Raw genomic sequence first — 20,358 nt, 5'->3', positions numbered from 1 at the left:
ACTGATTTTTGTATGTTGATTTTGTACCCTGAAACGTTACTGTGTCTGTTTATTATTTCCAGTAGTTTTTTGGTGGGTTCTTTTTGGTTTTCTATGTATAAAATCATGTCATCTACAAATAGTAACAATTTTACTTCTTCCTTTCCAATTTGGATCCCTTTTATTTCTTTTTCCTGCCTGATTGCTCTGGCTAGGACTTCAAATACTATGTTAAATAAGAGTAGCAAAAGTGGGCATCGATGGCTTTCAGTTTTTAATCATTGAGTATGATTTGCTGTGGGTTTGTCATATATGGCCTTTATTATGTTGAAGTATTCTTTTTCCATACCCATTTTATTCAGAGTTTTTATCATAATTAGATGCTGTATCTTGTCAAATACTTTCTCTGCATCTATTGAGATGATTTTGTGATTTTTATTCTTCATTTTGTTGATGTGGTGTGTCACATTGATTAATTTGTGAGTGTTGAACCATCCCTGCATCCTTGAAATAAATCTCACTTGATCATGACATATGATCTTTTTAATGTATGGTTGTATTCAATTTGCTAGTATTTTGTTGTGGATTTTTGCCTCTATGTTTATCATTGTTAGAGGACCGAAATTTTCTTTTTTTGTGCTGTCCTCTCATTTTGGTATGAGGGTATTTGCCTTGTAGAATGAGTTAGGAATTTTCTCCTCCTCCTCAATTTTTTGTAGAGTTTGAGAAGGATAGATATTAAATCTCTGAATGTTTGGTAGAATTCACCAGGGAAGCTGTCTGGTCCTGGACTTTTTTGAGGGAGGAGGGGAGGATTTTCATTACTGTTTTGCTCTCTTTTCTAGTGATTGGTCTGTTCAGATTCTCTGTTTCTTCTTGATGGAGTTTTGGAAGTTTGTATGATTCTAAGAATGTATCCATTTCTTCTAGATTATCCAGTTTGTTGGCTTACAGCTTTTTACAGTATTCTCTTAGAATCCTTTGTATTTCTGTGGTGTCTGTTGTAATTTCTCCTTTTTTGTTTCTGATTTTATTTGAACCTTCTCTCTTTTTAATCTCTTTCGTTTATTTCCACTCTGATTTTTATTATTTCCTTCCTCCTACTGATTTTGGGCTTTGTTTGTTCTTTTCCTAGTTCCTTTAGGTGTATTGTTGGAGTCTTTGACATTTTTCTTGTTTTTTTTTTTTTCTTTTTGAGGAAGATTAGCCCTGAGCTAACATCCGCCACCAATCCTCCTCTTTTTGCTGAGTAAAATTGGCCCTGAGCTAACATCTCTGCCCATCTTCCTCTATTTTATATGTGGGACGCCTGCCACAGTGTGGCTTGATGAGCAGTTTGTAGGTCTGTGCCTGGGATCCAAACCAGTGAACCCCGGGCTGCCGAAGTGGAGGACACAAATTTAACCGCTCACCACCAGGCTGGCCCTGAGATTTTTATTGTTTTTTGAGGTAGGCCTGTATTCCCATAAACTTCCCTCTTAGTACCATTTGTGCTGTATCCCATATATTTTGGTATGTCATATTTTCGTTTTAATTTGTCTCCAGGTATTTTTTATTTCTCCTTTGATTACTTTGTTGACCAAATAGTTGTTCAGTAGCATTTTGTTTAGTCTCCACATATTTGTGGCTTTTCTAGTTTTCTTCTTGTAGTTGATTTCTAGTTTCATACTGTGTGGTCAGAAAAGATCCTTGGTATTATTTCAGTTTTCTTAAACTTATTGAGACTTGTTTTGTGGCCTAATATGTGATCAATCCTGGAGAATGTTCCATGTGCATTTGAAAAGAATGTGTATTCTGCAGTTTTTGGATGGAATGTTCTGTATATATCTATTAAGTCCATCTGGTCTAATATGTCATTTAAGGCCAGTTTTTCCTTATTGATCTGCTGTTTGGATGGTCTATCCATTGATGTAAGTAGGGTGTTAGAGGCCCCTCCTACTACTGTTACTTTTCAATTTCTCCTTTTATGTCTGTTAATATTTACTTTATATATTTAAGTGCTCCTATGTTGGGTGCATAGATACAAGTGTTATATCCTCTTGTTGAATTTTTCCCTCTGTCATTATTTAATGACTTCTTTGTCTTTTGTTGGAGTTTTTGTTTTAAAGTCTGTTTTGTCTGGGATAAGTATTGCTACCCTAGGTTCCTTTTCGTTTCCATTTGCATGGAGTGCTTTTTTCCATCCCTTCACTTGCAGTTTGTGAATCTTTAGGTTTGAAGTGTGTCTCTTGTATGCAGCATACATGTGGATTTTGTTTTTTTTAATCCATTCAGTGACCCTGTTTTTGATTGCAGCATTTAGTCAATTGATATTTAAAGTAGCTATTGATAAGTATCTACTTTTTGCCATTTTGTTCCTTTTTTTCCTGGATGTTTTTGTCATTCTCCTGTTTGTTTCTCTTCTCTTCCTTCTCTTGTGATTGGATGGCTTTCTTTAGTGTTATGTTTGGGTTCCTTTGTCTTTATTTTTTATGTATCTATTACAGGTTTTTGGTTTGTGATTACCATGAGGTTCATATATAATAACCTATCTAAATAGCAATGTATATTAAGCTGATGGTCTTTTAAGTTTGACCTCTTACTAAAAGCTCTACCCTTTTACTCCCCCAACCACATTTTATGTTTTTGGTATTTTACCTCTTTTATTTTTGTGTATCCCTTAACCTCTTGTCATGGAACTAGATAATTTTAGTGTTTTTGTCTTTCGACCCTCATGCTAGCGTTATAGGTGGTTGATCCCCTACCTTTAATGTATATTTCTGTAGCAGTGATTTTTTTTTTGATAATATTTTTTTTTTTTTTAAAGATTTTATTTTTTCCTTTTTCTCCCCAAAGCCCCTCCGGTACATAGTTGTATATTCTTCGTTGTGGGTTCTTCTAGTTGTGGCATGTGGGACGCTGCCTCAGCATGGTTTGATGAGCAGTGCCATGTCCGCGCCCAGGATTCGAACCAACGAAACACTGGGCTGCCTGCAGCGGAGTGCACGAACTTAACCACTCGACCACGGGGCCAGCCCCTTGATAATATTCTTATTCCTATTTGTGGTCTTTTGTTTTCCACTTAAATAAGTCCCTTTAACCTTTCTTGTAAGGCTGGTTTAGTAGTGACGAATTCCTTTAGTTTTTGCTCATCTGGAAAACTCTCTCTCTCCTTCCATTCTGAATGATTGCCTTGCCAATTAGAGTATTCTTGGCTGTAGGTCTTTTTCCTCTCAGCACTTGGAATATATCATGTCACTCCCTGCTATCCTGTAAGGTTTCTGCTGAGAAGTCAGCTGATAGCCTGGGGGGTTTCCTTTGTATGTAACTTTTTGCTTTTCTTTTGCAGCTTTTAGCATTCTCTGTTTATCTTTAATTCTTGACATTTTAATTATAATGTATCTTGATGTGGGCCTCTTTGGGTTCATCTTGTTTGGTGCTCCGTGTTTCCTGTACCTGGATGTCCATTTCCTTCCCCAGTTAGGGAAGTTTTTGGCTATTATTTCTTCAAATAAGTTCTCTGCCCCTTTGTCTCTCATCTCCTTCTGGGACACCTATAATACAGATTTAGTACACTTACTGTTGTCCCAGAGGTCCCTTAGACTGTCCTCTTTCCTTTTAATCCTTTTTTCTTTTTTCTGTTTAGCTTGAGTGATTTCCTCTACTCTTTCATCCAGATTGCTGATCTGTTCTGTGTCATATACTGTACTGTTGATTCCCTCTAGTGAATTTTTCATTTCCATTATACTTCAGTTCTGATTGGTTCTTTTTTATATTTTCCAAGTCTTCGTTAAAATTCTCATTGTGTTCATCTGTTCTTCTCCTAAGATCATTGAGCATCCTTATGACTAGTAGTTTTTACTGTTTATCAGGTAGATTGTTTATCTCTTTCATTTAGTTCTTTTTCTGAGGACTTGTCTTGTTCCCTTATTTGGAACGTATTCCTTTGTCTCCTCATTTTGCCTCCTTCTCTGTGCTTATCTCTGTATATTAGATAGATCAGCTATCGTTCCTGGTCTTGGATGTGTAGCCTTACATAAGAGATGCCTTATTGGGCCCAGCAGCATGCTCCCATCTTGTCACCTATGCCTAATGTTCCAGGAGTGTCCCATGAGGGCTGTGTGTGCCTTTCTCTTGTGGTGTGGTTGCTGTTGTTGCATTTGCATGGATAAGCTAGGCTGGCCCCTGGACCGGCTGGGTGTAAGGTGCAACAGCTGCTCTGGTCGCAGGTCACTTTATTGAGAAGGGCAAGTCCTGGCATGGCTGGCTGCAGGGTCTAATAGCAAACAGCTGCTCCTGTTTTGCTCTTAAGTGAGTCAGATCTGCAGTGTGGCTGGTTGCTGGGCTCAGGGGCTCACAATTACTGCAGCAAGGCTGTTGTGGCTTTCTTTTGAGTGGAGCAGACCTCTGACCAGGTCTAGCTATGCTGCCCTGTGGTATACAGCTGCCTCAGGCACAGTTGTTTCAGGCTTCGGAAGCTGGGGCGGATCCGCTGTGTTTGCAATGGCCTGTGGCACAAGTCTGCTGTGGGCCCACATGCCCTGCCACCTTGGGGCCCACACACCCAACCTATGTAGACCCACTCGCCTTGCTGCAGAGGTCCCACATGCTTCCCCCAGCCCCCCACAGGCTGACAAGTTGGCGTGCTGCTGGGTGGGGCCAGTCGTTGGGGCAGCTTGCCTGCCCTGGCTGCACTTGCTAGATTGCCTTAGGTGCTCTAGTGGGCAGGGCAGACCCTTGTGCTAACAAGCTAGAGGAATGAATCCAATGGGAGGTCGCCACTGTCTGTCAGCACGACTTAACTAGGTCACAATAATGGCATCCACCAGTATCTCAGCTCCTAGGGGGTGTGGGTCTAGCTCCACCTCCTGCCTCTCCAAGATGCACTCTGACTTAGTGAGTAAGTCCTTTTTACCCGTGAACAATGAATGCCCTTCTCTGTCTGGTGTTTTTGTGCTGGTTTCTGATTTGGGTGAATCTGTGTATGGGCCCTCTAAGAGCAGGAGAGCAGGCTTTTCTTTCTCTGAAGTTACGTAGCTTCCTGGGCACATTCCCAGTTGGTTTGCAAAGTTAGCACAGCCAGGTTTTATGGGATCTCACCTCAGTTGTGCTGATTCCAAGGACTGAGATGCCCACTCTGGAGCTCAGATCTCCCACTCTTTTGGGAAAAGCTCCAGTCTTTTGAGATCACCCGGCTGTGAAGCACTGATGCTGGGGTCTGGTTTTTTCCTCAGCAGAGCTGTATTTCTGCCTTTCCACCCCTGTCTGTGTTGTCCTTGTTGCAGGGGTTCTTTTCATCCAGTTTCCAGGTCTCTCTCAGAGGAAGTTGTCCCACAGGTAGCTGTAGGTTTGTTGTGTTCGCAGGAAAAGGTGAATTCAGTGTCTTCGTACAGCACCATCTTTCAAATTCTCTCCCTCAGGAATGAGAACTAAGTTTCCATCTGTTGGGGAGCTTGTTGGCAGACAGTACTCATCCATCAGGCTCCTTCCTAGGGGCAGCCCTCATCCAATGACTGGTTGATTTGGCTACAAAGGTTTGGCCCCTTGACCACAATTCAGGATAATGCAGATGAGTTAACTCAGCTGTTGTGAATTTATCACCGCCTAACTTACTCTGCCCAGTTCTGGTGTATATTACTCTATTTCTGTTATTTATTTCTTCAGTTTGTTTCCTTGCATTGAAAGGTGCTTGCCCAGTAAGAATGCAGTTGTGTCATTCCACGTAATTTTGGTTTGAACCTTTCTTGCAAATTCTTAGGTTATATGTTCTCTACTGGCTAATTTTTGTTTAATGATTCAGAAGGCCTCTGGCCAGGACCCTGACTCTGTTCTTTCCTCATAACTCCTATTTGCTAGGCTAAAGTCTATTTTTTTTTTAACCTCTTTGTCAGTGTTCTCAACAGGGTAGTTTCTAGATTTAAGTTAAACTTCTGTTTTGTTGCTATACCACTTAATTTTATTCAACTGATCTGTTCACTTCTTTGATTCTGTTCTGAATATTCTTCATGTTCTTCCTATCTCTTAGGGGGGCTGTGGCCTTTGTCGATATTTAACAGTTTTCTCTCATGGCTTTGTTTGACTCTGATCCCAATGCTTAGGTCATGCCAAGGACATTTATCTTTTCTCTGTTACCCTAGTGCCTGGTACTGTATTTATATGTAGGTTCTCCAAAATTACTGGATTTTAATAAGTGAAAAAAAATAACGTGTTGGGTAACCAACCTAATCATTTAATATCTAGAATTTTACCTTATTCCATAGTACTTTTTATTCCATAGTCAATGAAGAGAGCTAAGAAAGGTAGACTGAGGTTAAGGCCTTAAACACTAGATTGAGGGGTTTGTGTTTGCCAACAGTAGTGAGAGTAGCTGTTTTAGAGGACAGACCATTTCTAATGTGTTTAAACTATCATGATGTATTGGAGAAAGTATTGTATGGGGATTGGTGGGCCCCAGGTTCCAGGCACAGATTTGCCAGTGTCTAGTTTGATAATTTGGACAACTCACATAACCTTTATCTGGTAATTTTAAGTTTTCATAAGCACATCATTTGTGTAAAGCCAAAATACAGTTATCATGAAAATGTGATCAGCTATATTTCTGAAGTGAATATTTGGCGAGGACATGTAATAAACTTCAAAGCTGCTGTCTTTGAAAAACTGACGTAAATTAGGAAAAATCTGAGAGTCCATTTTTTGTCTTTGAGGTTCATAAGCAAAGATTTCAATTTACTTTGGATAAACTTTGCTATTTTTAAGTTCGCCGTTTTGTGTGAAAGTATTTGAAACATACAGTTTTTGACATCCTTAGTGTAAAAATTAATTTTTCTAATTATTTCATTTGAGCACGTTATTAGTGAGTAGGATGGGATTGCTTAGTCCTGTTCCCTTAGTTGTTTTGTTACCATTTTATCCTCCTAGGCTGAAGTGATTTTTTAAAAATCAGACTTTTTTTGGATTAGGGATTATTCACAAGTACAATTCAGAAGAACAGAAGGGTAATAGTAAAAAAATCTTCTCCGGTCCGATTCTCTCAGCCACCCGTTTTCCTTCCCCCGTTTCTAAACATAATCTTTCAGATATCTTCTGTGGCTTCACAAATGACTACATGTATTTTTTTGTTTTGCCCCTCTTCTAGAAATAGCATACTCTCTACACTAACCTGGACCTTGCTGTTTACACTTAGACCCTCTGTGATCATTCCTTCTCAGCACTAAAGGGAGAGTTGCACGATCAGTGGCAACAGTAGTTAACAGGACAGCGATACCTTCCCCAGTGGAGGTTTCTATTCCAGGGCCAATGAAAGGTCTTAGGGTTAATGTTCATTGTCATTTATAAAATATTGAATGGTTGTAAAAGAATGTTTTTTAACATGGGTAAGCTCTGAAGAATAATAATAGGACATCCAGTTTAAGAAAGAGACCATTTTTCATTAGTTTTGAAACCTCTATCTGCCTTTCCCCTTTCCCTTTAGAGTAACACTTATATTGAGTTTTGTTTATCATACTCTTGCTTCTTTGTAGTTTTACCATATTAGCATGTAACTCCAAAGCATATTGTCTAGTTTTACATGGTATTGAGCTTTTTAAAAGTGAAAAAATCTTTTTCAGTAATTTGCTTTTTACTCAGTGTACTCTAAGACGTCTATGTTAATGTGCAAGCATTCTTTTTCATAGCTTTGTACTATTATTCCATTGTTGTAAGATACCGTGATTGATTCAGTTTTTTCATAGTTTGACTATTTTTAGCATTCCATTTTATCTCCACTTTGGCATATTAGCTGTACCTCTTTGTTTTATGTTTTTAAGTGTTTGCTCTTTAACACAGCCTACCTTCAAATGATACTGTAGCACTTCCTACCGTAAGGTAATGTGTAATGATGTGAAGTCATTTGCTTTTCTCTAGATAATGTGTCTCTTTTTCTCTATATCCTTTTTTTCTACATGTTTTTAAGATTTTCCTTTTGTCACTTCTTTTCAGCAGTTTATGTTCATGCCTTGGTGTTTTTCTTAGCTTGATATTTGCTAAGTGTTTTATTAGGTTTGTAGTTTATTTGGGGAAAAATGTCAGCCATTGTTCCTTCAAAAAATATTTTGGTCTCCTTCTTTGGGACTCCAACTACATGTGTGTTAGACGACTTGATGTTGTCTTGCAGGCCTTTGAAACTGTCTTTTGTTTTTTGGATTTTTTTTTTTTTTTTTTTACCTTTTTTCTGTTTTAGAAAGTATGCTGCATATTCAAGTTCACTGATCTTTTCTGCAGGATACTATGTAATTGCTCCCTCTACACATGCATAGCCTCCTCCATTATCAACCTCCCCCTATTAGAGTGGTACATTTGTTACAATGAACGAATCTACATGATATAATCACCCAAAGTCTATAGTTTACATTGCGGTTCACTATTGGTGTTATGGTTCCTGCATATATTTTCATGGCTTCATAGCTCATTTCTTTTTAGCACTAAATAATATTCCATTGTCTGCATGTACCAGTTTTTTTATCCATTCACCTACTGAAGGACATCTTGGTTGCTTCCAAGTTTTGGCAGTTATTGAATAAAGCTGCTACCAACATCCATGTCTAGGTTTTTGTGTGGACATAAGTTTTCAACTCCTTTGGGTAAATAACAAGGAGAGTGATTGCTGGATCATATGGTAAGAGTATGTTTAATTTTGTGAGAAATCCCCAAACTGTCTTGTAAAGTGGCTGTACCATTTTGCATTACCACCAGCAGTGAATGAGAGTTTCTGTTGTTCTCTGTCTTTGCCAGCATTTGGTGTTGTCAGTGTTCTAGATTTTGGCCATTCTAATAGGTGTGTAGTGGTATCTTACTATTGTTTTATTTTGCATCTCCCTGGTAACATATATGTGGAGCATCTTTTTATATGCTTATTTGCCATATGTCTTATTTGATGAAGTGTCTGTTAGGGTCTTTGGCCCATTTTTTAAATTGGGTCGTTTTCTTATTATTGAGTTTTAACAGTCCTTTATCAGATGTCTTTTGCAAAGATTTTTCTCCCAGTCAGTGGCTTGTCTTTTTATACTCTTGCCATTATCTTTTGCAGAGCAGAAGTTTTTAATTTTAATGAAACCTGTCTCACCAATTATTTCTTTTATGCGTTATGCCTTTGGTGTTATACCTGTAAAGTCATCATCATACTCAAGGTCGTCTAGGTTCCTTATATTATTATCTGTAAGAGTTTTAAAGTTTTGCATTTTACGTTTAGGTCTGTTGAGATCCATTTTGAGTTAATTTTTGTGAGGGCTGTAATTTTTGTGTCAAGATTCATTTTTTTTGCATATGGATGTCTAATTGTTACAGCACCATTCATTGAGAAGATGATCTTTGCGTCATTGTCAAAGATCAGTTGACTGGGGGGGGGGGTCTCTTTCTGAGCTTTCTGTTCTGTTCCATTGATCTATTGGTCTATTCACCAATACCACATTGTTTTGATTATTGTTGCTTTATAGTAATTTTTTAAGTAGGGTAGTGTCAGTCCTCTGACTTTGTTCTTCAAGATTGTGTTGGCTATTCGGGGTCTTTTCCCTCCCTCTGTTAGAATCAGTTTGTGGTTATCTGCAAAGTGACTTGCTGGGATTTTGGCTGGTTTTGCATTGAATCCATAGATCAAGTTGTGAAGAACTGACATCTTGACAACGTTAAGTCTTCCTGTCCGTGAACGTGGAACATCCTCCATTTCTTTAGTTCTTCAGTTTCATTCATCAGAGTTTTGTAGTTTTCTTCATATAGGTCTTATACATATTTTGTTAGATGTATGCCTAAGTATTTCTTTTTTGGTAAGGTAATGTAATGCTAATGAAAATAGTATTGTGTTTTTAATTTCAAATTTCATTTGTTCATTGGTGATATATAGGAAAGTGATTGGCTTTTGTATATTATCATTGTATCCTGCAACCTTGGTATAATTGCTCATTAGTTCCAGGTGTTTTTTTGTCGGTTGTTTCAGATATTCTACATAGATGGTCATGTCATCTTTGAACAAAGACTAGCCAATGAATTTTAAATTTTAGATATTGTATTTTTTATCTCAAGAACTTTTTTTTGTTTATCTTCTATGTGTCTACTTACAGTCACTTTTCTTTAACTACTTGGACATATTTATAATGGTTGTTTTAAAGTTCTTGTCTGCTAATTCTCTCATCTCTGTCATTTATGTTGATTGATTTTTCTCCTGGTTATGTGGCACGTTTTCATGCTTCTTGCCATGTCTAGTAGTTTTTGAGTGGATATTGGACAACAGAAATTTTATGTGGTAGATTTTGTTGTCTTCCTTTAAAGAGTGTTTTGCGTTGTTCTGGCAGGCAGTCAAGTTACTGAGTATCAGCTTTATCCTTTTCGGTCTTGTTTTTAAGTTTTGTTGGGTGGTTTATTAGACCAAGTAGCCTTGGCTAAGTCAAGGGTCAGCGACCTACAGCCTGTAGGCCAAGTCCAGGTTGGCCCTGTTTTTTGTACCACGCTTGAGCTAAGAGTAGTGTTTACAGTTTTTTAACAGTTGTTAAAACAAAACAAAAGAATATGTGACAGAATCTGTATGTGGCTTGCAAAGTCTAAATATTTAGTCCTTCACAGAAAAAATTTGCCAACCGCTGCCCTTAATTTAGCCTTATTATTAATGTGTTCTCTTTCTGAATATCATCTCAGTGACCTGAGTGCTCTGTGAAGACTCTCTGTCCTGGCTAGTTAGAACTCAGACATCTCTCTGCTCTCTTGGAGCTTTGGGAATTGTTTTGCTCACAGCTTCTGCTTGTTCTTTGGCCTCATGGAATTTCACCTTGTACCTGCACAGCCTTTATTCAGCAGTGTACCTGAGGAGACTGGTCTCTCTCAGGCAAGAGGATAAGAATTTGGCTTTGTCAAATGGCTTCTATCGGAGGACAGAGAATCCTGCCAACCTTCTGACCATCTTTTTGCAGGGCTGAATTGAGAAAATTGGAGAGCTCAGAGAGGTCTGATTCCCCTCCCCACCCAGCACTTCCCCAATTCTTAAGCTGCAGAAGCAGAGAGGCTTAAAAGCTAAGCCAGTAACCTCTGTGGCTCATGGTGCTAAAGAAACAATGATTAGGTAAAATTCCTGACTGGGAAGTGGGTTGGGGCTTCAGTGGACACACAGCTCTCAGTGCAGACTCTGAACTCTACACACATACACACACACACCCACACACACACACACCATGAATACAGGTTAAAGGAGAATTTCACCAGAGAATTGTTGAGGGCCTCTGAAGACACTGACAACTATAAAACATTACTGAGAGATATTGAAGATGGCTTTATGAATAATGACTTTATAAAAAGTATTAGGTGCATGACATTTCTGTATATAGTCTGATAAAATTAGGTGGAAAATACTTCAACCTAGAAATTAAATGTACAAAACCTTAAGAAAAATAAGTCTTTATTTTTTTATTTGAAAAAAAAAAACCCCTTAATTTCCCCATGGGACCAAATTACCATGCCTCTTCTGGAACTTTGCAGTGCGGGGTCAGGGTTCTGATATGTGCAAGTTTCTGTTAACATAGTAATGTGCAGAAGTGAGGACTGCCTGCATATGTGTATGTTTGTGTATGTACACATATATGTATTTATATTGATACTTGGTTACCTTTATCTTGAAACAATTTGAAACTTAGAGAAAAATTCCAACTACAGTACAAAGAACTTTTGTTTTCCTAGACTATTTGACATAATGCCCATAGCCCATACTTTAGTGTATATGTCTTAAAAACAAGATCATTCCATTACATAAACACAACATAGTCATCAAAATCAGGAAATTAACATTAGTATATTGCTGTCATCTAATAGTTGTTCGGTAACATCCTCTACAGCAAAAAGATCCATCTGAAATCATTCATTGCATTTAGTTGTAATGTCTCTTTAGTCTCCTTTGATCTGGAATAGTTGCTCAGTCTTTCCTTATCTTTCGTTGACCCTGACACTTTTGAAGAACGCAGGACAGTTATTTCGTTAAATTTTCCTCAATTTGGTTTTGATTTATGTTTCCTCATGGGTAGATTCAGGTTATACAAATTTGACGGGAATGTCTCAAGTGATGCTGTGGTTTCTGATTGCATCCTGTCAGGTAGTGCATGGTTTTGATTTGTCCCACTAGAAATTCACTTTTTTTTTTTTTAAAGATTTTATTTTACTTTTTTTCCTTTTTCTCCCCGAAGTCCCCCAATACATAGTTGTATATTCTTCATTGTGGGTCCTTCTAGTTGTGGCATGTGGGACGCTGCCTCAGCGTGGTTTGATGAGCAGTGGCATGCCTGTGCCCAGGATTCGACCCAACGAAACACTGGGCCGCCTGCAGCAGAGCGTGGGAACTTAACCACTCGGCCACAGGGGGGCCAGCCCCTAGAAATTCACTTTGATCACTTGATTAAGTGGTGTCTGCCCACCTGTTCCACTGTTTACAGTTTCCCTTTTGTAATTGATATTTTATGAGGAGATACTTGGAAACAATGTAAATATCCCATTCCTTTTTTAGTCTTTGTTTTTCATTTATTTACTTGTGTTAGTATGATTTCCTGTTATAGTCAGTGGGTTACAATTCCTTACTATCCTTTTTTTTTCTTAAAGATTTTTATTTTATTTTATTTTTTTGAAGGAAGATAAGCCCTGAGCTAACTGCTGCCAATCCTCCTCTTTTTACTGAGGAAGACTGGCCCTGAGCTAATATCCATGCCCATCTTCCTCTACTTTATATGTGGGACGCCTACCACAGCATGGCGTGCCAAGCAGTGCCACGTCCGCACGCAGGATCCAAACCGGCAAACCCCGGGCTGCCAAGCGGAACGTGCGAACTTAACCACTGCACCACCAGACCGGCCCCATTACTATCCTTATTTTGATGCTCTCATATTTGACATTGACACTCCCTTAAAGGTGGCTTCTTTGTCCTTTTGACGTGTCCTCATTTTTCTTTTAATACTTCCTTATTTTTTGTAGCACAAAGTGTTCTAGATTCACATTGTGTTTTCCCTGTCCCAGCCCTATAATAAGGTATTTCTTTAAAAAGCCCAGTTTTCCTTTAAGTGGAGAATGGTCTTTTAGAAACCGACTTCTGGAGTCGAGATGTGGTCGTTGCTATTGGATATTGCTGCTCCCAGACTCTCTCCCTGGACAGAAATCAGGAATTTAACACCACAGGGTTCTTTCTAGTTGTCTCCTTTTCCTCTTCTTGCTTTTTCTGATAGTGAGAAACCTGGCTTCCATTATATTTAATATATTTACTTGATCAGTTCCTCTGTCCATGATCTATCTCCTTTTGGTGCCATCCCTCACCCACACAGGCATCTTCCTCACCCCTTTTGAACTCCAACTCTCGGGACAGTCTGCCTCTATTTATTCACAGATAGCCTGCTCTGGGCCACTGCAGCTCTCACCCACTTCAGTGCTGACGTTTACGTAGTTCGGCTCCACCTAATGGCTTTACAACTGAATTGTCCAGGAAGGGAAGTGGAGGCAAAAGGGAAGGGATTAAGGGGGCTGGTCCTGTGGCCTAGTGGTTAAGTTTGGGCTTGCTCCATTTCAGGGGCCTGAGTTCACTTCTTGGGCAGGGACCTGCAGGGACCTACACCGTTCATTGGTGGCCATGTTGTGGCGGCGACCCAAATACAAAAAGAAGAAGATTGGCAACAGATGTTAGCTCAGACTGAATGTTCCTCAGCAAAAAAAAAAAAAACAGGAAGGATTAAGTGGTTATTATTGAATGGGCCTTTTCAGACATATTTACCTCTTATTAATGAAAATACACACTGCTCATTTTGAAGCATTGGCATTGCAATGCCATTGGAAGATGGCATTGGAAATATATTTACATTGTTACTTACAGGTTTAAAAGATAAGAAAAATTGCCATATGAAAACTCTGGGTGATAGCAGTCTACAAGAGGTTTTACAGAGAAATAATGCATAGAGCTGTTGATTTTTGAGGGTTGATTGACAGTTCTCTTGATTTTAGCTTGACCTCTTCCTGAGTGATACTGTTCTTTCTACCAGTCTTATTTTTGTCTCTCCCTGTGACTTTTATGCATATTTCATTTTTGGCACGATACTCCATCAGCTTCTGGAATTGTGTTCTAATGTCTCTGAAGGACTTGATGCTGTCCTTCCCTCTTCTTTACTTGAGAACTTAGAAAATTAAAACTATTGGGGATTTGCTTCCCACTTCATATTTTTCTTCTTTTCCTCTAAACTGTTCTCTTTCTTTTACCTTTGGGGAAATGAGGCAGTGTTAAAATTAATTTGAACAGGGAGAATATTGGTATTTTCTGGATCATAAGTATTTTTCTATATGTTTTTCCACCAAATGGGTGTCAGCCCCTTGTTCACATGGCTCAGATCTTTCTATCGTAGCACTCACTTCATAGGAATAGAGTCTCTGCCTTGGCAGGTTGTAAGCTACTGGAGGGCTGTGAGAAGGAAGAGTTTCTCATTATTTCATTCCTGGGCGTGGCACCTAACAGGACTAGCTCAGTGCTCAGTAGATGTTTAATGAATGAATTATTTGGAAAACTAACCCATATCTGAGGCTTGATTGTTTTGACCTTTGACATTTGCATCTTCACAGTCATTTTTTGTTGGAAACCTATTAACATGTAGAGCAGGTAGGTTTAAAAAAAAATCTGTTGAACTTGTTTCTGACCTAAAATGTCCCCATTTGGTTACTGGTTTTCTCCTTTTCTGACAGACAGTTTGTCACAGTTTATTGGTTATTCCTGCCCGAAGCCAGAGCTTTGACATCCTGCAAAGTGCCATCAGTAAGCATTTGGTAAATATACTTAAATTTTTTTTCTGTTACACAAAAAAAGAGATTCATTGGTAAAGATTGGGTTTGCCATAGCCAAGGAGTGAGTGAGTCTTCAGAAGTCTAAGCTTAATACATTCCATGGCCTTTCACAGCATGATGCTGTGGCAAGAACTGAGAAATCTTGGTGTTTTTCCTGGCTGCTAACTAATTAATTCTGTGCCCTTGGGAAAATCTCTTTTCCCAGGACCTTACTTTCTACATCTGTGCAATGAAGGACCTTGAAATTCTACCTCAGATCCTTCTGTCTTGTAATGCTTTAATTAACATGTGTCTGGTGTCAGTGTATTGTGAATCCAGCATCCAGACTGGGGTCTAATTTTCACCTAGAGCTTTGGGGTCTAAAGCTGGGATGTCACCTGGCAGGCTCAAGGCCTAGTCACTGGAAGCAGGGAGCTCAGCCATGAGCCTGACTTGTCTTCTGGCCAGTCTCTTGTTCCCTCGGTATTAAATTCACACTAGGTATGCCTGGGTTTTTGCTTTTAACTTCTTCCAGTGTTTCCACTTTGACCTCTGGCTTTTATTATAATAATTTATTAAGTGCAAGGAAGGGATCACAAACTTTATCTTCCAGGGACTTTCACCTGTTTGGATAATTTTTCAGGCGTATCTATTCCCTCTTTTCTTAAAATATTATTTTCCTTAAGTTGGAAGAGTACTGCTTTGAATTCCCAGTGCTCTTTTCTCCCTGCTCTCAAACTTCCAATCCTTAGCCCGTGTGTCTCCAAAGATCCCCACTTTTTTTTAACCTGCACTCCAGAAATCTGTGCCCTCCTTTGACTACATTCATTATTCTAGTAAAATAGCAACAGGCCAGTCTGTCTTGGCCACTATTTTCAGACAGGCTGATGGAAAGGTTAAGACCTCACTGCCTGCAGGTTTTTTTTAGGATTACTCAGCAGTAGTTTCCAGGAGATTTAAACCATGCTTACATACAGTTACAGGTTAGAGGCCACCTTAAAGACAGTTTATATTGTATAGTCCAGATGAATTAGCATGCCATGATGTCCTTATCTGGGTTTGGGGGCAGTGAAGCAGTCAAGTGTCAAGTATAGTAATATCTTACTGACTCCAGTACAGGCATTTTCTTTAGTCATGTCTGAATGACCAGCTAATCAAAGGGCAGGGGAAGGCTAATTGTAAAATGAACTCTGATTTGTACGTTTAATTACCAGGGATGGGGGAGGTGCCAGATATTAGAGTTTTCTAGTCTGAATTATCTAAATATCATATGATATGTGTGATTTTTTTTTTTATCAAGATTTTCTTTGGATGCACGAAAGAATACTTTTAAATAATGGTATTTCTGACCAGTAGAAATTGTAACATCTAGAAAATTTTAGAAGACTTGGTCTTGAAGGGGAGGCAATGGATTGGGTTAATAGTACTTCTTGAGCTTGCATCTTTTCAAAGTCATTTAATGTAGGAATTAAATTCTCAAAGGAAAACAGGATCTTAAGATGTGGCAGGTGGCATGTATTAGATAGTCTCCAGGTAATGGGGTTTGGTTTTATCGTGGGGAGAGGGTGTGCTGTGAAGAGGTCATTAATCTCATTTTTCTCTACCTAGGTTGGGCTGACTGTAATTCCTGATAGCACAGCTGGCTGTGTCTTGGGTGTTATCTGTAAGCTCCTGGATCATACGTGTGTACTGAGCGAGACTCTGCTGCCCTTTCTGGCTTCTTGTTGCTACAGTCTTCTTTATTTTCTGCTCACTTTAGAGAAAGGAGAAGCAGAACATCTAAGAAAGAGGTAATAGTTTTTGTGTTCTTCAGCTATAATTTTTTCCCCTACCTGTTCCACTCCCCTCTCCCCCAGTCAATTATCAATCAATAAATTTTAAAAAATAAGAGCATGAAAGAGAATTAGATTTTGGCAACATCTTAAATTCTCTTTCACAGTTTGTATAAATCTAGTTGGCTTTTTCTTTGTTCTTTCATGAATCCCCTTTGTGTTGTGAGAATTCTTAGTTTTTGTTTTTTCCTTAAAGCTACAAATTTGAAAAGTTAGATGGCGTTATAAAGTTTCTCAAGAGCTTTCCTTATTAACATGGCTGTAGGTCTAGCAAGAAAAAGTTCTGCCTTTAGAAGGATGGGCTTATTAGTACAAGCCTTTGTGTTTTGTTTTCGGCTTCATTAGAACTAGCAGAGTGAAATTTTTATATTCTTGGATTTAAGGAAATTTTTCTAAGATGCTAGTGTTTTTAATTAGTCAGTGTTTCTGCTCCTATATAATACTCAGACTAAAGCTTCTAGATACTTTGGAAGATTTTACTTTAATTTTAAAAAATATTCTCATGCTTATGTTCTTATTGATATGCCTGTTACAATTCATTGCAGAAGGTTTTTGAAAAATCTAACAGATGAGTAAATATAAAAAAATAAAAATCATTCAATCACCTGTAAAGATTTTGATGTTTGCCTTTCTAGTCTTTTTTGAACTTTTACTGTCGTAAAAATATATCATACATATGATTGTATAAAACATTTATGTAGTTTAAAGAGTAAGTATAAACTGAACATCCATTTAATCAACCTCCAGTTTCAGAAATAAATAGAACATTGTCAGCACACACACTCTCCTTGACCATCCGTAGTTACGTTTCTCTTCTATATCCCCCAGAGATCACTGGAAGGAAGTTAATTGCTTCCTTGCCTTTTTATTAAAAAATTTTATGTGTACTTGTAAACAGTATCATTTTTGCTTTTGCATATTTTAAGAATTTTATATAAAAGGAATCATATGCATTTTTTGTGATTTGATTCTCATGACTGTGAGAGTCGTTCATGTTGATTCAAAAATATGTTACATTCATTTTTGTTTCTTTATACTGGGGTGGGGGGTCAGCAAACTTCTTTCTCTAAAGAGTCGGATAGTAAATATTTTAGGTATTTTGGGCCATAAAGTCTCTTGTCAGAGCTACTGAGCACTGCTCTGGTGGTGTGAAAGCAGCAACAGATAACATGTAAATGAATGGGTGTGGCTGTGCTCCAATAAAACTTTATTTACAAATACAGGCTGTGAGCTGCACTGGCTGTGGTACAGGGCCCTTGCTCTATAGTGTTCTGTTATATGAAGGTACCATAACATATCCATTTTACTGTCAACAGACATTTGGATTTTTTCTGCTATGTGTGTTTGTGTGTGTGTATATATCTAAAATTTTGTAGATTTCACTGTAAAAATGCTATAAAATTTACATATAAACAGATTTGATGGCATTTTTCTTTTACATCATCGAACTTTGGGTCTGATAGATCAAGAAAAGGCTTTATAAATAGCAAGGAACTTCTCAGGGTTCTAAAAATTTTATAATAAGCATTCCCATTTGTGAAATGTGTATATTGCTGTTGGTCATTTCCTGTCACTTGAAATATAGCCCTTTTATTAAACACTTTGATGAGAAGTTTCAAAGATCTCTTGTAGTTTCTTATAGTGGAACCTCCTGCCTTGACTTTATGTGGCTGGACTGGACAAAATTCAATGTGTGTAATAGTTTTTGCCTGTTTAAAATGTCTAGTTTTTTTTAAAAGATTTTATTTTTCCTTTTTCTCCCCAAAGCTCCCCGGTACATAGTTGTGTATTTTTGGTTGTGGGTCCTTCTAGTTGTGGCATGTGGGATGCCACCTCAGCGTGGCTTGATGAGTGGTGCCATGTCCCCGCCCAGGATTTGAACCGGCGAAACTTTGGGCCACTGAAGCGGAGCGCACGAAGTTAACCACTCTGCTACGGGGCTGGCCCCCCTAAAATGTCTGGTTTTAAAAGTGTTTTATACTGGGTAGTGGAAAGGTTGATATTACCAGGATCCTATGCATCTCTCAGAATGACATTACTTAGTCACAATGAAGTGTTGGCAGCCAGAGTCTTAGATGCTTAAATTTCCCTTTGGGGCTATTCCTACCCCCTGGAGAAGGTGTCTGTAAGATTACAAATAATGAGAGTGCCAGTTGATTGACTGGGAAGCTCTGATTTCACAAGTGCTGGCCAAAAAATCGGGCTTGACCAATTTGAGTCTTTAAAACTGTGGCCACTGTACTTTGAACTCTCCTCTTGTCTTCTGGACTCATTGTCAGTAATGAAAAATCTACTGTTTGAGCCCTCTTGGTTTGTAGGTAGTAATCTATTCTTTTCTAAGGTTCTACTGTTTCTTTATCTTTGTTGTGTTTTAGGTTGGGATGTGTTAGTGTAGGTTTGTTGTTATTTGTCCTGCTTGAGACTAGTGTGCTCCTTTACCCTAAAGACTCACTGTCTTTCTTCAGGTCTGGGAAGTACTGTTATTATTTCTATTACCTCCACCATCGTTTCTATTCTCTCCTTTTAAAAACTCTTTTTAGGGGCTGGCCCAGTGGCCCAGCGGTTAAGTTCACACGTTCCACTTCGGCAGCCCAGGGATCGCCGGTTCAGATCCCAAGTGCATACCTGTGCACTGCTTGTCAAGCCATGCTGTGGCAGGCATCCCACATATAAAGTAGAGGAAGATGGGTATGGATGCTACTCAGGGCCAGTCTTCTTCAGCAAAAAGAGGAGGATTGGCAGCAGATGTTAGCTCAGGGCTAATCTTCCTCAAAAAAAAATAATAATTAAAAAACAATAATAAAAACTTTTTAAACAGGGAGCTTCTCATTCTGTCCTCTATCTTTTAACATCTTCCACTTTACTAATTCTCTTATTTAACCCTTCTATTAAGTTTTTATCAGTTATTTTGTTTTCTTTGATCTATTTTGCGTTTTTATTTGGCTCTTTGTCATTCTTCCTTGTTCTCGATTTATGGTGTTGCTTTAAAGCTCCTGTCAGTTTGTTCTGCACGTTCCTTTTTTCTCTGGTGTAGGAGTTCTCCCTTATTTTGGGGAGCAGGTGGAACTCAGGAGATTGTCATTCACGGGGTTGAAGAGACTCGTGTTTTGGGCTGTGTACCTGTACTCTTGAGTGCATCTTTTATGAGAGTTCTGTGTAGACCTCGCTATGGGACAGCGAGGTCACATTTGCATTTTCCTGGCTTCCAGCTCTATGCAGGGAGCCCAGTTCTAGCTTCCTCTCTCCCACACCTGGGGCCTGAAGCCTCAGCTTCTAACACTGTTAGCTCATGAAAACCCAGTCCTAAAATCCTACATCCAGTTCTCTACGCGTGTTGGGAATCTTTATATGAGTTCTGTCTGTTTCTGGCACCTAGAGGTTTCACCCACTCTGGCTTTTGACCTTGGCTCTGTATCTTTTTAAAAATTATTTTATCTGTATTTCTCTGTGTTTGGAGTAGAAGGCGAGGTTGGTATTATCTGATCGGAATATATCAGAAGTTTACAGAGTTAGCTGAACTGACAATTGTATGCAAGATGTTGAACTTCCTTCAGTTTCTGTAGCGTGCTTTAGAACCACTGCTTTATCTCGAACTGAAACCTCAGCTTCGTTGGTCCCAGTTATGTCCTTTGAACACTTTATAGAATGAACAAAATTATTCTTGTACGTGACAACTCTTAGAAAACCCTAAGAATGGCTGTTCATATGCTCTTTCTCCCATCACTTGTGGTACCCAGGTCTCTTGTATTTCTCTTTGGCTTGACAGCTTTCTTTA

General features: G+C 38.7%; 2 protein-coding genes across 11 annotated transcripts in view; one reads left to right on the top strand and one right to left on the bottom strand.

The window, feature by feature from the left end:
- Nucleotides 1-20,358, bottom strand: part of INVS (inversin) — a 223,837-nt gene that overhangs the window by 58,044 nt on the left and 145,435 nt on the right. The window lies entirely within an intron of this gene.
- The window catches only part of TEX10 (testis expressed 10), a 56,131-nt gene that overhangs the window by 32,801 nt on the left and 2,972 nt on the right, over nucleotides 1-20,358 (top strand). For 5 of the 10 annotated variants that reach the window (XM_023629747.2, XM_023629748.2, XM_001504032.5 and 2 more), the window contains 2 exons: nucleotides 14,674-14,754; nucleotides 16,360-16,541. In XM_023629747.2, coding sequence (XP_023485515.1) covers nucleotides 14,674-14,754; nucleotides 16,360-16,541 — 263 coding nt within the window. The remainder of the gene's footprint in view (nucleotides 1-14,673; nucleotides 14,755-16,359; nucleotides 16,542-20,358) is intronic. The other 5 variants (XM_023629751.2, XM_070250819.1, XM_070250818.1 and 2 more) reach the window with 1 other exon arrangement.

Source organism: Equus caballus, chromosome 25 (assembly GCF_041296265.1).
Source record: "Equus caballus isolate H_3958 breed thoroughbred chromosome 25, TB-T2T, whole genome shotgun sequence".
Classification (NCBI taxonomy): domain Eukaryota; kingdom Metazoa; phylum Chordata; class Mammalia; order Perissodactyla; family Equidae; genus Equus; species Equus caballus.
Note: the sequence above shows the minus strand (reverse complement) of the source record. Positions and strands in the feature narration are given on the sequence as shown.